General features: G+C 62.0%; 1 protein-coding gene across 1 annotated transcript in view; it reads right to left on the bottom strand.

Moving 5' to 3' along the window:
• Window positions 1-29: 29 nt before the first annotated feature.
• Window positions 30-18,666, bottom strand: part of LOC119696686 (retinal guanylyl cyclase 1-like) — a 19,664-nt gene continuing 1,027 nt past the window's right edge. Inside the window, exons 2-15 of the mRNA XM_038126486.1 lie at window positions 17,159-17,236; window positions 16,618-16,698; window positions 14,968-15,144; window positions 13,053-13,209; window positions 12,244-12,393; window positions 10,123-10,271; window positions 8,333-8,496; window positions 7,393-7,585; window positions 5,800-5,974; window positions 5,022-5,120; window positions 4,024-4,118; window positions 3,304-3,389; window positions 1,717-1,820; window positions 30-874 (exon numbers count right to left, since the gene is read on the bottom strand). Of these exons, the coding sequence (XP_037982414.1) occupies window positions 1,730-1,820; window positions 3,304-3,389; window positions 4,024-4,118; window positions 5,022-5,120; window positions 5,800-5,974; window positions 7,393-7,585; window positions 8,333-8,496; window positions 10,123-10,271; window positions 12,244-12,393; window positions 13,053-13,209; window positions 14,968-15,144; window positions 16,618-16,698; window positions 17,159-17,236 (1,695 nt within the window). The 3' untranslated portion in view covers window positions 30-874; window positions 1,717-1,729. The remainder of the gene's footprint in view (window positions 875-1,716; window positions 1,821-3,303; window positions 3,390-4,023; window positions 4,119-5,021; window positions 5,121-5,799; window positions 5,975-7,392; window positions 7,586-8,332; window positions 8,497-10,122; window positions 10,272-12,243; window positions 12,394-13,052; window positions 13,210-14,967; window positions 15,145-16,617; window positions 16,699-17,158; window positions 17,237-18,666) is intronic.

Here is an 18,666-nt window from a genome sequence, read left to right as displayed (position 1 = left end):
CCATGGTCCCCCATGGCTCCACCCCCAAGATGGCCGCACCCCCAAAATGGCTGCCATGGCTCCAACCCAAAATGGCCACCATGGTCCCACCCAAGATGGCCGCCATGGCTCCTCCCCCAAGATGGCTGCTGTGGCCACACCCACAAAATGGCTGCCTTGGCCCCGCCCACCCCCCAAGATGGCGGCCGATCCCCGTTTGAACCAAAATCCGATTTTTTCCTACCAAAATCTTTGGGATTAAATTTATTTAAAGAGGGGGGAGGAGCTACAGGAGAGGGGGTGGGGCTTCGGGAAGGGGGCGGGGCCTCGGGAATGGGGGGAAATCTGGGAAAAATTCCGGGGAAAACGAGCGGGAACCGCGGCGCCGCGCCGGCCCTTTAAGAGCGGAGCTGCGCCGCCATTCGCCGGCGCCGCGGGTCCAAGATGGCCGCCCTGGGCTCCGATTGGATGAACGCCCGCTGAGGGCTCCGCCCCTTTGTGAGAGTCGAGATCCTATTGGCTGCTGGGGGCCCTGCCCCAGTCTCAAGCCACGCCCAGTTTAGGGCCAGGATACGCCCACAAATACAAGCCACGCCTCCTTCTGGGTAACCACACCCCTATAAGGGCAAAGCCCCACCCATAAACTCAAACCACGCCCCTTTAGGGTCAAGCTCTGCCCATACATTTAAGCCCTGCCCCTATGGGTCAAACCCTGCCCCATACCTAAGCCCCGCCCCCTCTGGTCAAAGCCCCGCCCCTCTGGCCCAAGCCACGCCCCCACATCATCTTGTGGTGCCCAGGCTCCGCCTCCTGTGACGTCACCTGGGCGCGGTCCCTCGGCGGCCAATCAGCATTGGCTCCACCCCTCAGGGGCGGGGCGAGGCCGCCTGCAGCTCTGGGGGATAATGAGATGCAAATGAGCTGAGGAGGGGACAGCTGAAAGAATGGAGGGGCGTGGTCAGGTGAGGGCGTGGTCGGTGTGAGTTTCGTCTAGGGGCGGGGTACACCTGGTGGGCGTGTCTCCGCGCTCCTGGTGGGTGTGGCCTAGTGGGGTGTGGGTTATGTCCTTTCTCACCTGGTGGGCGGGGCTCAAAGGGGCGGGGTTTATGTCCTTTCCCACATGGAGGGCGTGGCCCATTGAGGGCGTGGCTTTATCCCTGCTTACCTGGTAGGCGGGGCTCAAAGGGGGCGGGGCTTATATCCCTGCTCACCTGGTGGGTGTGGCCAGGTGGGGGCGGGGTTTATATCCCTCCTCACTTGATGGGCGTGGCCCTTTGGGGGTGGGGCTTACACCCCCCGCTCACCCGCTGGGCGGGGCTCAGTGGGGGCGGGGTTTCTCATTATGGGCGTGGCCTGCTCACCTGGTGGGCAGGGCTCAATTGGGCGGGGCTTATGTCCTTTCCCACATGGTGGGCGTGGCCCATTGAGGGCGGGGCTTACACCCCCGCTCACACAGTGGGCGGGGCTCAATGGGGCGGGGCTTATGTCCTTTCCGACGTTGTGGTCGTGGCCCATTGAGGGCGGGGCTTACACCCCCGCTCACCCGGTGGGCGGGGCTCAATGGGGGCGGGGTTTATGTCCTTGCACACCCGGTGGGTGTGGCCCAACAGGGCGGGGCTTATGTCCTTTCCCACATGGTGGGTGTGGCCCAATGAGGGCGGGCCTTACACCCCCGCTCTCCCTGTGGGCGGGGCTCATTGGGGGCGGGGTTTCTCGCGGTGGGCGTGGCCCGCTCACCTGGTGGGCGGGGCTATTTCAGCACCTGGCCCGGCCGCGCCTTCTCCAGCTTGCGGCGCCGCTCGGCCGGGATCTCGTCCAGGCTGATCCCGTGGTTGCTCGCACTGCGCCCGCGATTTCGGACATTTTGGGACATTTTGGGACATTTTGGGCCGTTTTGGGATTTTGGGGGATTGTGGGGTTTTTCGGGGATTTTTCCAGGATTTTTTGGGGTTTTTTTGGGGCGGGTTTCTGGGTGTTTTTTTGGGGATGCCGCACCCCAAACCCCATAGCCCCGTGACCCCATAGCGGCCCCACAGCGCCGCACTCGCCCCAAAACCCCACACCCCAAACCCCAGACCCTACACCTGACCCCACACCTGGCCCCATAGCGCCGCACTCACCCCACACCCCACACCCCACACCTGACCCCACACCTGACCCCATAGCGGCCCCACTCACCCCACACCCCATAGCCCCATGACCCCACACCCCATAACCCCACACCTGACCCCACAGCGCCACACTCACCCCACACCCCATAGCCCTGTGACCCCACACCCCATACCCCCACAGCCCTGTGACCCCACACCTGGCCCCACACCCCGTGACCCCACAGCGGCCCCACAGCGCCGCACTCACCCCACACCCCATAGCCCTGTGACCCCACACCTGACCCCAAACCCCACACCCCTCACCAGGCCCCACAGCGGCCCCACGGCGCTGCACTCACCCCACACCCCATAGCCCCGTGACCCCACACCCTGTGACCCCACACCTGGCCCCACACCCCGTGACCCCACAGCGGCCCCACGGTGCCGCCCTCACCCCACACCCCATAGCCCCGTGACCCCACACCCCACACCTGACCCCACACCTGACCCCACAGCGCCGCACTCACCCCACACCCTGTGACCCCACACCCCACACCTGACCCCACAGCCCTGTGACCCCACAGCGGCCCCACGGTGCCGCCCTCACCCCACACCCTGTGACCCCACACCCCACACCTGACCCCATAGCCCTGTGACCCCACATCCCGTGACCCCACACCCAGCCCCACACCCCACACCCCACAGCGGCCCCACAGCGGCCCCACAGCGCCGCACTCACCCCACACCCCACACCCTGTGACCCCACATCCCAGACCCCACACCTGACCCCATAGCCCTGTGACCCCACACCCACATCCCACACCCCACAGCGGCCCCACAGCAGCCCCACACCCCACAGCAGCCCCCGGCGCCGCACTCACCCCACACCCCATAGCCCCACACCCCACACCCCACAGCGGCCCCACAGCGCCGCACTCACCCCACACCCCATAGCCCCGTGACCCCACACCCCACAGCGGCCCCCGGCGCCGCACTCACCCCACACCCCATAACCCCACACCCCACAGCGGCCCCACAGCACCGCACTCACCCCACACCCCATAACCCCACACCCCACAGCGGCCCCACAGCACCGCACTCACCCCACACCCCATAACCCCACACCCCACAGCAGCCCCCGGCGCCGCACTCACCCCACACCCCATAACCCCACACCCCACACCCCATAGCCCTACACCCCACACCCCACAGCGGCCCCCGGCGCCGCACTCACCCCGGCAGGAGGTCGGGGGGGGTGGGGATGGGTTTGGTGAATCCCTCGCGGCCCACGAGCCAGTAGGTGTCCTCCACACCCTTACCCTATAGATTATGGGGTCGGTTATGGGGTCAGTTATGGGGTCAGCCAGTAGGTGTCCTCCACACCCTTACCCTATAGATTATAGGGGCGGTTATGGAGTCAGTTATGGGGCCAGCTATGGGGTCAGCTATGGGGTCAGTTATGGGGTCAGCCAATAGGTGTCCTCCACACCCTTACCCTATAGATTATGGGGTCAGTTATAGGGTCAGTTATGGGGTCAGCTATGGGGTCAGCTATGGGGTCAGTTTTGGGCTGTATTTGGGATTTTTTTGGGTGGTTTTGGGGCCATTATGGGCTGTATTTAGGATTTTTGGGGTGTTTTGGGGCCGTTTTCGGCTGGTTTTGGGGGTTTTGGGGTGTTTTGAGGCCGTTTTGGGCTGTATTTAGGATTTTTGGGGTGTTTTGGGGCTGTTTTGGGCTTTAATTGGGGTTTTCTGGGCAGTTTTGGGTGGTATTTGGGATTTTTGGGGTGTTTTGGGGCCGTTTTGGGCAGTATTTGGGGTTTTTTGGGCTGTTTTCGGCTGTATTTGGGGTTTTGGGGTGTTTTGGGGCCGTTTTGGGCTGTATTTGGGGTTTTTGGGGCTTTTGGGGTGTTTTGGGCTGGTTTTGGGGTGTTTTGGGGTGTTTTGGGCTCACCTTGAGCTCGGTCTTGCCGCGGATGTCGACCTTGAACCCCTCCTGCAGCGAGAGCAGGATGGCGACCGTGCGCTGGTTCACGTGGATGCGATAGGCTGGGGGAAAACGGGGTCAGGGACCCCAAAAACACCCCAAAATAACCCAAAATAACCCCCAAAACACCCCAAAACCACCCCAAAAACCCCAAAACCACCCCAAAAACCCCCCAAAACCCCGTAACTGACCCCGACCCCACAGCCCCCCAGAGTGCTGGTTCACGTGGATGCGATAGGCTGGGGGGAAAACGGGGTCAGGGACCCCAAAAACACCCCAAAACCCCCAAAATAACCCCCAAAACACCCCCAAAAACCCCAAAAAACCGCCAAAAACCCCCAAAAAAACCAAAACCCCCCTAACTGACCCTGGCCCCACAATAAACCCAACCCCCATCCCCCAAAAAATCCCCCAAAAAACCCCAAACCAGAACAAAAAAAACACAACCCCGATGGACGTGTCCCCACGGCCATGTCCCCTGTGTCCCTGTCCCCTCCCAGTGTCCCCAGCCATGTCCCCATTGCAGTGTCACCTGTCCCCTCCCAGGGTCCCCAGCAGTGTCCCCTGTCCCTGTCCCCTGTCCCCTGTCCCGGTGTCACTCACGCAGCCCGGTGGACTCCATGCGTGACGCGGTGTTGACGGTGTCCCCTGTCCCTGTCCCCTGTCCCCAGCAGTGTCCCCAGCCGCGTCCCCTGTCCCCTCCCGGTGTCCCCAGCAGTGTCCCCTGTCCCTGTCCCCTTCTCCGTGCCCCTCTCCGTGTCCCCGTGCTGTCCCCTATCCCCTGTCCCTGTCCCCTGTCCCCAGCAGTGTCCCCTGTCACGGTGTCACTCACGCAGCCCGGTGGACTCCATGCGTGACGCGGTGTTGATGGTGTCCCTGTCCCTGTCCCTGTCCCTGTCCCCTGTCCCCTGTCCCCAGCCGTGTCCCCAGCCGTGTCCCCTGTCCCGTGTCACGGTGTCACTCACGCAGCCCGGTGGACTCCATGCGTGACGCGGTGTTGACGGTGTCCCCGAACAGGCAGTACCGCGGCATGGTCAGCCCCACCACGCCCGCCACGCACGGCCCTGTGGGCGGGGCCACAGAGGGGCGGAGTCACAGGGGGCGTGGCCACTAAGGGGCGTGACCAAAAAGGGGTGTGGTCACAAAGGGGTGTGGTCATGGAAGGGGTTGGGCCAACAGGCGATGAGCCTTGAGGGTTGGCCAAGGAGTTGGGTGTGGCCAATGGGGCGTGGCCAATGAGGGTGTGGTCATAGATGGTGTGGCCGAGGGTGTGGTCATAGGTGGGTGTGGCCTTTGGGGCGTGGCCAGAAACGGGAGTGGCCCAAATGGATCCAACGGGTCACGACCACGTTGAGCGTAGGCCACGTTGGGCGTGGCCAATGGGTGTGTCCATTAAGCATTGGCCAAGTTGGGCGTGGCCAAGAAGGGGTGTGTCCATTAATCGTTGGCCAAGTTGGGCGTGGCCAAGAAGGGGTGTGTCCATTAAGCATTGGCCACGTTGGGCGTGGCCAAGAAGGGGTGTGGCTAATGAGCGGGCACGAGGTGGGCGTGGCCTGTAGGGGTGTGACCAAGGGCGTGGCCACCACCTCACAACCCACAGGCCCCGCCCAACGCGACCCATTGACCGTTGGCCAAGGCGCCATCGCCCAACCTTTGACCAACACACGGGGCGTGGCCGGGGCGTGGCCGGGAGTGGGGGGGCGTGGCGGGGGCGTGTCCAGGGGGCGCGGGGCGGGGCCGTACCCGAGTGCAGCCCGATCCGGATGCGCACGGGCACCTCGGGCATGTGGCGCATCTTGAAGGTGCCGACGGAGCTGAGGATGTCCAGGGACATGTTGGCGATCTCGCCGGCGTGCCGGTTGCCGTTGCGCTTGGGCAGCCCCGAGGCCACCATGTAGGCGTCGCCGATGGTCTCCACCTGGCCGGGAGGGCGCCGGGGCTGCGTCAGGGCGTGGGCGCGCCCCCGGGACACGCCCACCGGGACACACCCACCGGGACACGCCCACGGCACCTGAGAGCCCAGGGGGCCAGCAGGGTCTGCACGTGATGGGCGTGGCCGTTCTGGTGGCCACTGGTGAGGTTGTGGTCACCTTGAGCCAATGGGGCCACCTTGACCATGGCCTTGGGGCCACCTTGAGCCAATGGGGTCACCTTGACCATGGCCATGGGGCCACCTTGAGCCAATGGGGCCACCTTGACCGTGGCCTTGGGGTCACCTTGAGCAATTGGGGTCACCTTGACCATGGCCTTGGGGCCACCTTGACCAGGTCCATGGGGACACCTTGAGCCAATGGGGCCACCTTGACCATGGCCTTGGGGTCACCTTGACCATGGCCTTGGGGTCACCTTGACCATGGCCTTGGGGCCACCTTGATCAGGGCCTTGGGGCCACCTTGATCAGGGCCTTGGGGCCACCTTGACCATGGCCATGGGGACACCTTGACCATGGCCTTGGGGCCACCTTGAGCCAATGGGGTCACCTTGACCATGGCCTTGGGGTCACCTTGACCATGGCCTTGGGGCCACCTTGACCATGGCCTTGGGGCCACCTTGAGCCAATGGGGTCACCTTGACCAGCTCCATGGGGTCACCTTGACCAGGGCCACCACCTTGTGACCACCACCACTGACCCCAACGCCCATCCTGAGCTGTCCACCCATGGCCGAGTGACCGAGTGACCGAGTGACCGCCGCGGTCACCTTGTAGCCACCACCACCGACCCCAACCCCCATCCTGAGGTGTCCACCCATGACCCCATGGCCGAGTGACCACCATGACCTGCTGTGGTCACCTTGTGGCCACCACCAACCCCCATCCTGAGCTGTCCACCCTTGACAGAGTGACCGAGTGACCACCATGACCTGCCGTGGTCACCTTGTGGCCACCACCGACCCCGATCCTGAGGCGTCCACCCTTGACAGAGTGACCGAGTGACCACTGTGACCGTGGCCACCATTGCTGCGGTCACCTTGTGGCCACCACCACTGACCCCAACCCCCATCCTGAGCTGTCCACCCATGACCCCATGGCCGAGTGACCACCGTGGTCACCTTGTAGCCACCACCAACCCCCATCCTGAGGTGACCACCCATGGCCGAGTGACCGAGTGACCGAGTGACCGCTGCGGTCACCTTGTGGCCACCACCACCGACCCCAACCCCCATCCTGAGCTGTCCACCCATGACCAAGTGACCGAGTGACCGCGTGACCACTGTGACCAAGGCCACCACTGCCGTGGTCACCTTGTGGCCACCACCAACCCCCATCCTGAGGTGTCCACCCATGGCCGAGTGACCGAGTGACCGAGTGACCACTGTGCCCCACCGCTGTGGTCACCTTGTAGACGTCGTGGGAGCCGATGATGGCGTCGAAGAGCGTGTAGAGGTCGTTGAGCAGGTCCACCACCTCGATGGGCTCGCTCATGGCCGAGATGGTGGTGAAGCCCACGATGTCGCTGAAGTACAGCGTCACCTCCTCGAAGTACTCGGGCTCCACCGGCGTGCCCATCTTCAGCGCCTCGGCCACCGACCTGCCGGGGCCACCCAGGGGTCACCCGGGGGCCAGCGGGGTCACCCGGGGGTCAGTGGGGTCACCCGGGGGGTCTCGGTGGTCAGTGAGGGGACAATGTGGCCATTGGGAGCTTCCAGTGACCCACAGGGGTCAAGGGGTCAAGGGTGACCACAGGGGTGTCCAAGGGTCACCTGGACCATCCCCTGACCCGTGGGTCTGGAGGGGTCAGGGGTCAAGGCTGAGTGACCACCATGGTCAAGCGGTCAAGGCTGACTCCGACCTCCTCCTGGTGACCACCCCAACCTCTCCTGCCCCACAGCTCCCCCGTGACCTCTCCTGCCCCACAGCTCCCCCCTTGACCTCTCCTGCCCCACAGCTCCCCCCCTTGACCACTCCTGCCCCACAGCTCCCCCCGTGACCTCTCCTGCCCCACTGTCCCCTCCTGCCCCACAGCTCCCCCCTGTGACCTCTCCTGCCCCACTGACCTCTCCTGCCCCCTTGACCTCTCCTGCCCCACAGCTCCCCCATGACCTTTCCTGCCCCACAGCTCCCCCGTGACCTCTCCTGCCCCATTGACCTCTCCTGCCCCCTTGACCTCTCCTGCCCCACAGTTCCCCTGTGACCTCTCCTGCCCCCCGTCCCCTCCTGCCCCACAGCTCAGGCCTGCCTCCCTCTCCGCATCTCCCTCCCCCCCAGATCTCCGCGTGGGACCCGTGGGGCGACCCCAAATCGCCCCCCGGCGCCCCGGCCCCCCGGCGTGACCCACGGCGGCAGCATCTGGGTCAGGAGCTTGTCGGTCTTCTGCTTCTCGATCTCGAGCTCCTCGGTGCGCTCGCGGATCAGGTCCTCCAGGTTGCTGCTGTACTGCTCCAGCATGCGCAGCATCGAGTCGATGATGTTGGTCTTGCGGCCCTTGTTGATGCCCTTGAACTGCGCCCCACGGCGCGGGCGTGGGTCAGAGCCCCGCGGAACCCCATAGAATCGCATGGAACCCCATAGAATCCCATGGAACCCCATAGAACCCCATGGAACCCCATAGAGCCCCAGGGAGCCCCACGGGGTGGATGATGTTGGTCTTGCGGCCCTTGTTGATGCCCTTGAACTGCACCCCACGGCGCGGGTGTGGGTCAGAGCCCCCGGAAACCCATAGAATCGCATGGAACCCCATAGAATCCCATGGAACCCCATAGAATCCCATGGAACCCCACGGAACCCCATAGAAACTGATAGAACCCCACGGAAACCCATGGAAACCCATGGAACCCTGTGGAACCCCGTGGAACCCCATAGAACCCCACGGAGCCCCATAGAATCCCATAGAAACTGATAAACCCCCATGGAAACCCCATAGAACCCCAAGAAACCCCATAGAATCCCATAGAACCCCATGGAACCCCGTGGAACCCCGTGGAATCCCATAGAAACCGATAAAACCCCATGGAATCCCATAGAAACTGATAGAACCCCATAGAACCTCATGGAACCCCATGGAACCCCATAGAACCCCGTGGAACCCCATAGAATCCCATAGAAACCGATAAAACCCCATGGAATCCCATAGAAACCCCAAGGAACCCTATGGAACCCCATGGAACCTCATAGAACCCCATAGAACCCCATAGAATCCCATGGAACCCCACGTAACCCCACAGAACCACACAGAGACCCACACCTGTCCCACCTGCCCCTGGTGTCTCACCTGGTCGAACACCTGGTCGATGGTGGGCCGTCTCTCGGGCTGCTCGCTCCAGCCCAAACCAGCCCCATCCCTGCCCCATACCTGCCCCAGGTGTGTCTCACCTGCCCCAGGTGTGTCCCATACCTGCCCCAGGTGTGTCTCACCTGCCCCAGGTGTGTCCCATACCTGCCCCAGGTGTGTCTCACCTGCCCCAGGTGTGTCCCATACCTGCCCCAGGTGTGTCCCAGGTGTGTCTCACCTGCCCCAGGTGTGTCCCACCTGCCCCAGGTGTGTCCCAGGTGTGTCTCACCTGCCCCAGGTGTGCCCCATACCTGCCCCAGGTGTGTCTCACCTGCCCCAGGTGTGTCCCATACCTGTCCCAGGTGTGTCTCACCTGGTCGAACACCTGGTCGATGGTGGGTCGTCTCTCGGGCTGCTCGCTCCAGCCCAAACCAGCCCCATCCCTGCCCCACATGCCCCAGGTGTGTCCCAGGTGTGTCCCAGGTGTGCCCCAGGTGTGTCCCAGGTGTGTCCCAGGTGTGTCCCAGGTGTCTCACCTGGTCGAACACCTGGTCGATGGTGGGCCGTCTCTCGGGCTGCTCGCTCCAGCCCACACCAGCCCCATCCCTGCCCCAGGTGTGTCCCAGGTGTGTCCCAGGTGTGTCCCAGGTGTGTCCCATCCCTGCCCCAGGGGTGCCCCATACCTGCCCCAGGTGTGTCTCATACCTGTCCCAGGTGTGTCTCACCTGGTCGAACACCTGGTCGATGGTGGGCCGTCTCTCGGGCTGCTCGCTCCAGCCCACACCAGCCCCATCCCTGCCCCAGGTGTGTCCCAGGTGTGTCCCAGGTGTGTCCCAGGTGTGTCCCAGGTGTCTCACCTGGTCGAACACCTGGTCGATGGTGGGCCGTCTCTCGGGCTGCTCGCTCCAGCACTCCTTCATCAGGTGGATGCACTCCAGCGGCGCCTGGTCGGCCGACACCGCGGGGCGGCACAGGGGCGGCGGCCGCTGCACCTTCTCGATGATCTCTGCGGGGTTTTTGGGGTTTTTTGGGGTGGGTTTCGGGGTCGGTTTTGGGGTGGGTTTTTTTGGGGTTTTTTTGGGTTTTTTTGGGGTGGATTTGGGGTATTTTTGGGGTTGTTTTGGGGTTTTTTTGGGGTCGCACCTTCGGGGGGCAGCCCCAGCATGCAGCAGGGGTTATGGGGGGGTGTCAGGGGGTTTTTTGGGGTGAGAAACTCGGTTTTGGGGTGGGTTTGGGGTTTTTTGGGGGGGTTTTTTGGGGTCGGTTTTGGGGTGGGTTTTTTTGGGGTGGGTTTGGGGTTTTTTTTGGGGTTTTTTTTTGGGGTGGGTTTTGGGGTCGCACCTTCGGGGGGCAGCCCCAGCATGCAGCAAGGGTTAGGGGGGGGGTCTAAGGGGGTTTTTTGGGGTGAGAAACTCGGTTTTGGGGTCAGTTTTTGGGGTTTTTTTGGGGTCGCACCTTCGGGAGGCATCCCCAGCATGCAGTAGGGGTTATGGGGTGGGTTTGGGGGTTTTTTGGGGTTTTTTTTGGGGTTTTTTTGGGGTCACACCTTCGGGGGGCAGCCCCAGCATGCAACAGGGGTTACGGGGAGGTCTCAGGGGGTTTTTTGGGGTGAGAAACTCGGTTTTGGGGTGGGTTTTGGGGGTTTTTTGGGTTTTTTTGGGGTGGATTTGGGGTATTTTTGGGGTTGTTTTGGGGTTTTTTTGGGGTCGCACCTTCGGGGGGCAGCCCCAGCATGCAACAGGGGTTACGGGGAGGTCTCAGGGGTTTTTTGGGGTTCGAAACTTGGTTTTGGGGTGGGTTTGGGGTCGGTTTTGGGGTGGGTTTTTTTGGGGTGGGTTTTGGGGTGGGTTTTTGGGTCGGTTCTGGGGTGGGTTTTGGGGTATTTTTGGGGTTTTTTGGGGGGGTTTTTTGGGGTCGGTTTTGGGGTGGGTTTTTTTGGGGTGGGTTTTGGGGTGGGTTTGGGCTATTTTTGGGGTTTTTTTTTGGGGTTTTTTGGGGTCGCACCTTCGGGGGGCATCCCCAGCATGCAGTAGGGGTTATGGGGTGGGTTTGGGGTTTTTTTGGGGTTTTTTTTGGGGGTTTTTTTTGGGGTCGCACCTTCGGGGGGCAGCCCCAGCATGCAGCAGGGGTTACGGGGAAGTCTCAGGGGGGTTTTTGGGGGTTCGAAACTCGGTTTTGGGGTGGATTTTGGGGTTTTTGGGGGGTTTTTTGGGGTCGGTTTTGGGGTGGGTTTTTTTGGGGTGGGTTTTGGGGTGGGTTTGGGCTATTTTTGGGGGTTTTTTGGGGGTTTTTTGGGGTCGCACCTTCGAGGGGCAGCCCCAGCATGCAGTAGGGGTTATGGGGTGGGTTTGGGGGTTTTTTGGGGTTTTTTGGGGGTTTTTTGGGGTCGCACCTTCGGGGGGCAGCCCCAGCATGCAGCAGGGGTTACGGGGAGGTCTCAGGGGGTTTTTTGGGGTGAGAAACTCGGTTTTGGGGTGGGCTTTGGGGTTTTTTGGGGGTTTTTTGGGGTCGGTTTTGGGGTGGGTTTTTTTTGGGGTGGGTTTGGGGTTTTTTTGGGGTTTTTTTGGGGTGGGTTTTGGGGTCGCACCTTCGGGGGGCAGCCCCAGCATGCAACAGGGGTTACGGGGAGGTCTCAGGGGGTTTTTTTGGGGTGAGAAACTCGGTTTTGGGGTGGGTTTTGGGGTTTTTTGGGGGTTTTTTGGGGTCGGTTTTGGGGTGGTTTTTTTGGGGTGGGTTTTGGGGTTTTTTTTGGGGTTTTTTTGGGGTGGGTTTTGGGGGTCGCACCTTCGGGGGGCAGCCCCAGCATGCAACAGGGGTTACGGGGAGGTCTCAGGGGGTTTTTTGGGGTGAGAAACTCGGTTTTGGGGTGGGTTTTGGGGTTTTTTGGGGGTTTTTTGGGGTCGGTTTTGGGGTGGTTTTTTTGGGGTGGGTTTTGGGGTTTTTTTTGGGGTTTTTTGGGGTGGGTTTTGGGGTCGCACCTTCGGGGGGCAGCCCCAGCATGCAGTAGGGCGGGCTGCGGCAGATCACCTCCTGCATGATGATGCCGATGCCGTAGACGTCGCCGCGGAAGGAGCCGCGCCGCTCCAGCGCCTCGTCCCGCAGCAGCTCCGGCGCCGTCCACAGCCGCTCTGGGGGCGGGGCCACGCTCGGACACGCCCACCCCCGATAGACCACGCCCACTCCCACCCACGACCCAATGGGAGGCTGTTTGAGGGTGTGGCCACGCCCACAGCAAGGGAATGTCATGCCCACCTCGAAGCCACGCCCATATGGGGTGCGTCAAAACCGGGCCACGCCCCTTTCATTCAAACCACACCCCCTTCCCCATGGTCGCCATGCAGGGGAGGTGGCACCAATGAATGGACAGGCCACGCCCACACATCAGGCCACGCCCTCTCCAATGAGACCACACCTTAATTGGGTGGGGTTGGGTGTGGCCACACCCCCACTGTAAGCCCCGCCCCTCAACACCCCATACACCCCCATGGGCCACGCCCCTAAATAAAAAGCCACACCCCCAAAGCAAAGGCCACACCCCAAGTCAAAAACTGCCTCCCTTTCCACAGGCCACGCCCTCCCGAGGCTCCACCCCTTCCATCAGTGAAGCCACACCCCTCCCTTTTCCCCCACCCCATTGGCCACACCCAGAGCCACACCCAGCCCAAAGCCACACCCCAAACAGAGTCCCCATTGATTCTCTGGAGGCCACGCCCACAAGGCCCCACCCAGGAGGCCACGCCCACAAGGCCCCACCCAGGAGGCCACGCCCACGAGGCGCCGCCCTCACCGTGGGGCTGCGGGGGCGGGGCCGGCACGCGCTGCGCCTCCAGCAGTTGGTTGTAGCCGTGGTCGGTGACCTTGAGCACGAAGCGCCCGTCCACCACGCAGTTCCGCGACTTGAGGCGCCCGTGCACCACGTCCCGGTGGTGCAGGTACCGCACGCCCTGCCGGCACCGCCGCGCGGCACGGTCAGCGCGCAACGGCTCCGTCCACCGTTGCCACGGTCAACAATGGCATGGTCAACAATCAACGGCACGGTCAACCATCAATGGCATCATCAACAATGGCGTGGTCAACAAGACCATGGTCAACCAGGCCATGGTCAACAAGCAACGGCATGGTCAACCATCAATGTCACAGTCAACAAGGCCATGGTCAACAATGGCACGGTCAACAAGCAACAGTACGGTCGACCGTTGCCATGGTCAACAAGGTCATGGTCAACAAGGTCATGGTCAACAAGCAATGGCATGGTCAACAAGGCCATGGTCAACAAGGCCATGGTCAACAAGGTCATGGTCAACAAGGTCATGGTCAACAAGCAATGGCATGGTCAACAAGGTCATGGTCAACAATGGCATGGTCAACAAGGCCATGGTCAACAAGGCCATGGTCAACAAGGTCATGGTCAACAAGCAATGGCATGGTCAACCATTGTCATGGTCAACAATGGCATGGTCAACAATGGCATGGTCAACAATCAACGTCACGGTCAACAAGGCCACGGTCAACAAGGCCATAGTCAACATTGGCATGGTCAACGATCAATGGCATGGCCAACAATGTCATGGCCAACAACGTCATGGCCAACAATCAATGTCACGGTCAACAATCAATGGCATGGTCAACAATGGCATGGTCGACCATTGCCATGGTCAACAAGCAATGGCATGGTCAACAAGCAATGTCATGGTCAACCATTGCCATGGTCAACAAGGCCATGGTCAACATTGGCGTGGCCAACAATCAACGTCATGCTCAGCCATTGCCATGGTCAACAAGGCCATGGTCAACAATCAACGGCATGGTGAACCATCAGTGTCATGGTCAACAAGGCCATGGTCAACAATGGCATGGTCAACCATCAATGGCATCATCAACCATTGCCACGGTCAACAATGGCATGGTCAACAATCAACAGCATGGTCAACCATTGTCATGGTCAACAAGGCCATGGTCAACAATCAACGGCATGGTGAACCATCAATGTCATGGTCAACAATGGTATGGTTAACAAGGTCATGGTCAACCATCAATGTCATCGTCAACAAGGCCATGGTCAACAAGGCCATGGTCAACAATGGCGTGGCCAACAATCAATGGCATGGTGAACCATTGCCATGCTCAACAAGGCCATGGTCAACATTGGCATGGTCAACAATCAATGTCATGGTCAACCATCAATGGCATCGTCAACAATGGCATGGTCAACAAGCAATGGCATGGTCAACCATTGCCATGGTCAACAAGGCCATGGTCAACAATGGCTTGGCCAACAATCAATGGCATGGTTGACCATTGCCATGGTCAACCATCAGTGTCATGGTCAACAATGGCATGGTCAACAAGGTCATGGTCAACCATTGCCATGGTCAACAATCAATGGCATGGTCAACAATGGCATGGTCAACAATGGCATGGTCAACAAGGTCATGGTCAACCATTGCCATGGTCAACAATGGCTTGGCCAACAATGTCATGGTCAACAATGTCATGGTCAACCATTGCCATGGTCAACAAGGCCATGGTCAACAATGGCTTGGCCAACAATCAACGGCATGGTCAACAAGGCCATGGCCAACAATGTCATGGCCAACAAGGCCCTGGTCAACCATCACCGCCATGGTCACGCCACATTACAGACCACGACCCCATGTCCCCCCCATGTCCCCCCCGTGGCCACCGGGGCCACCCGCGGGCACCTTGATGAGGTCGATGAGGAGCGAGGACTTGAACATCCAGTCGAGCTTCATGTCCTCGTTGCGCAGCAGGTCCTCGAGGCTGCCGCGCGAGCAGTGCTCCGACACGATGGCGAAGATGCCGCAGTCGTGGAAGAAGCCCAGGAACAGGTTCACGTTCTCGTGACGCAGGTCCCGCAGCTGCGGGGGACGCCGCGAGGGGACACGGGGACGCCGCGAGGGGACACGGGGATGGCGTGGGGACACAGGGACACGGGGACACCGGGAGGGGACGCGGGGACGGCGTGGGGACACAGGGACAGCGTGGGGACATGGGGACACCGGGAGGGGACAGCGGCACCGGGAGGGGACACGGAGATGCCGTGAGGGGACATGGGGACACCGGGAGGGGACAGCGGCAGCAGGAGGGGACACGGGGACGGCGTGGGACACGGGGACGCCGGGAGGGGACAGCGGCACCGGGAGGGGACACGGGGACAGGGGGACAGCGGCACCGGGAGGGGACGGGGACGCCGCGAGGGGACACGGGGATGCCGCGAGGGGACAGCGGCACCGGGAGGGGACACGGGGACACCGGGAGGGGACAGCAGCACCGGGAGGGGACATGGGGACGGCGTGGGGACACAGGGACACCGGGGGACACGGGGACACCAGGAGGGGACAGCGGCACCGGGAGGGGACACGGGGATGGCGTGGGGGGACAGGGACAGCACAGGGACACAGGGATGCCGTGGGGACACGGGAACGGCGTGGGGACACAGGGATGGCAGGTGGACACAGGGGATGCCAGGAGGGGACAGTGGCACCAGGAGGGGACACGGGGACAGCATGGAGACACAGGGATGGCATGGGGACACAGGGACAGTGTGGGGACACGGGGACAGTGTGGGGATGATGCAATGAGGTCCCCAAGAGCCAGTGGTGGATCACCGTGGTCCAACCTTGTCCACGATGACCCAGCGATGTCCCCATGACCCAATGATGTCCCCGTGACCCCTCAATGTCCCCATGACCCAATGATGTCCCCACGCCCCTCAATGTCCACATGTCCCCTGGGTGTCCCCATGACCCCAGCAATGTCCCCATGGCCCAACGATGTCCCCACACCCCTCAGTGTCCCCATGACCCCCAATGTCCCCATGACCCCTCAGTGTCCCCATGACCCCCAATGTCCCCACACCCCTCAATGTCCCCATGTCCCCTGTGTGTCCCCATGACCCAACGATGTCCCCATGAGCTCTCAATGTCCCCATGAGCCAGCAATGTCCCCATGACCCCTGCGTGACCCCATGACCCCTGCGTGTCCCTGTGTCCCCTGGGTGTCCCCTGGGTGTCCCCTGGGTGTCCCCAGTGTCCCCTCACCTTGCAGAAGGCCAGCTTGGTGGCCGGTTTCACCTCCGTGTGCTGCTCCCCTCGGTGTCCCCTGGGTGTCCCCATTGTCCCCAGCCCCCTGGGTGTCCCCAGCCCCCCGGGTGTCCCCGTGTCCCCTGGGTGTCCCCAGTGTCCCCTCACCTTGCAGAAGGCCAGCTTGGTGGCCGGTTTCACCTCCGTGTGCTGCTCCCCTCGGTGTCCCCTGGCTGTCCCCATTGTCCCCAGCCCCCTGGGTGTCCCCGTGTCCCCTGGGTGTCCCCAGTGACCCCAGTGTCCCCTCACCTTGCAGAAGGCCAGCTTGGTGGCCGGTTTCACCTCCGTGTGCTGCTCCCCCGGGAATTTCTTCAGCCACACCCAGTCACCCTGCGGGGGGAGGGGCACGGGGGGGGAGGGGAGGGGTGAGACCTCGGCCCCTCCCCCCACACCCGGGGTCACCCTGGGGTCACCTTGGGGACACCCGGGGACGCCCCACCCCCCCCACGGGGAGCCGAGGCCACCGGAGACCCCAAACCCCGAACGCGCCCCCGAAAATGGGGGGAGGGGCGCGGGGGGAGGGGCCGAGGGGGGGTTTGGGGTGAACGGGGGCAGGTTTGGGGAGGGTTTGGGGTGACTGGAGGAGGTTTTGGGGTGAGTTTGGGGCTTTTTGGGTTTGGGATCAGTTTTGGGGTGCCGGGATCAGTTTTGGGGTGGGTTTGGGATCAGTTCTGGGGTGGGTTTGGGGTCAGTTTTGGGGTGCCTCGGGGTTCGGGGTGCCTCTGGTGTTTTGGGGTGGGTTTTGGGGGTTTTGGGGTCAGTTTCAGGGCGCCTCGGGGTGCGGCCTTACCTGCACGGAGGCGACAAGGCCCTGCTGGTTAAACAGCAGCAGCAGCAGGGGGAGGTTGCTGCTGCCCCTCGCGTTATCCTGCGGGAAAGCGGCTGTCAATCAGCGCCCGGGGGCGGGGCCGGCTGTCAATCAGCGCCCGGGGGCGGGGCCAGCTGTATATCATTGTCAGGAGGCGGGGCCGGCTGTCAATCAGTGCCCGGGGGCGGGGCCAGCTGTCAATCAGCGCCCGGGGGCGGGGCCAGCTGTCAATCAGCGCCCGGGGGCGGGGTCAGCTGTCAATCACCACTATGGGGTAGGGCACAGCTGTCAATCATCACCCAGGGGGTGTGGTTATCAGCTGTCAATCATCGCCTAGGGGGTGTGGTTATCAGCTGTCAATCATCGCCCAGGGGGTCTGGATCAGCTGTCAATCATAGCCCAGGGGGTCTGGATCAGCTGTCAATCATAGCCCAGGGGGTGTGGATCAGCTGTCAATCATCCCCAGGGGTGTGGTTATTAGCTGTCAATCATCCCCCAGTGGGTGTGTATCAGCTGTCAATCATCACCCAGGGGGTGTGGTTATCAGCTGTCAATCATCGCCTAGGGGGTGTGGTTATCAGCTGTCAATCATCGCCTAGGGGGTGTGGTTATCAGCTGTCAATCATCGCCTAGGGGGTGTGGTTATCAGCTGTCAATCATAGCCCAGGGGGTGCGGTTATCAGCTGTCAATCATCGCCCAGGGGGTGTGGATCAGCTGTCAATCATTGCCCAGGGAGGTGTGGATCAGCTGTCAATCATCCCCAGGGGGTGTGGTTATTAGCTGTCAATCATCGCCCAGGGGGGGTGTGGATCAGCTGTCAATCATCCCCAGGGGGTGTGGTTATTAGCTGTCAATCATCCCCCAGGGGTGTGGATCAGCTGTCAATCATCACCCAGGGGGTGTGGTTATTAGCTGTCAATCATCGCCCAGGGGGGTGTGGATCAGCTGTCAATCATCACCCAGGGGGGTGTGGATCAGCTGTCAATCATCCCCAGGGGGTGTGGTTATTAGCTGTCAATCATCCCCCAGGGGTGTGGATCAGCTGTCAATCATCACCCTGGGTGTGGTTATCAGCTGTCAATCATCTCCTGGGTGTGGCTATCAGCTGTCAATCATCCCCCAGGGGTGTGGATCAGCTGTCAATCATCACCCTGGGTGTGGTTATCAGCTGTCAATCATCTCCTGGTTGCAGTTATCATCTGTCAATCATCACCCAGAGCGGGTGGATCAGCTGTCAATCATAGCCCAGGGGGTGTGGATCAGCTGTCAATCATAGCCCAGGGGGTGTGGATCAGCTGTCAATCATAGCCCAGGGGGTGTGGATCAGCTGTCAATCATCCCCAGGGGGTGTGGTTATCAGCTGTCAATCATCGCGGGGGGCGGGGCCGGTCCCCGAGCCGGTCCCCGCTGTCCCCTGGGAGGTGGCCTGGCCTTGTCGCCCCCGCAGGCGGGGAGGGGGGAGGGGCGGGAAGGGGGGAGGGGCGGGAGG

This window comes from Motacilla alba, unplaced genomic scaffold (genome assembly GCF_015832195.1).
Source record: "Motacilla alba alba isolate MOTALB_02 unplaced genomic scaffold, Motacilla_alba_V1.0_pri HiC_scaffold_35, whole genome shotgun sequence".
NCBI classification, from domain to species: Eukaryota; Metazoa; Chordata; class Aves; order Passeriformes; family Motacillidae; genus Motacilla; species Motacilla alba.
This window is presented reverse-complemented; position numbering and strand designations above follow the sequence as displayed.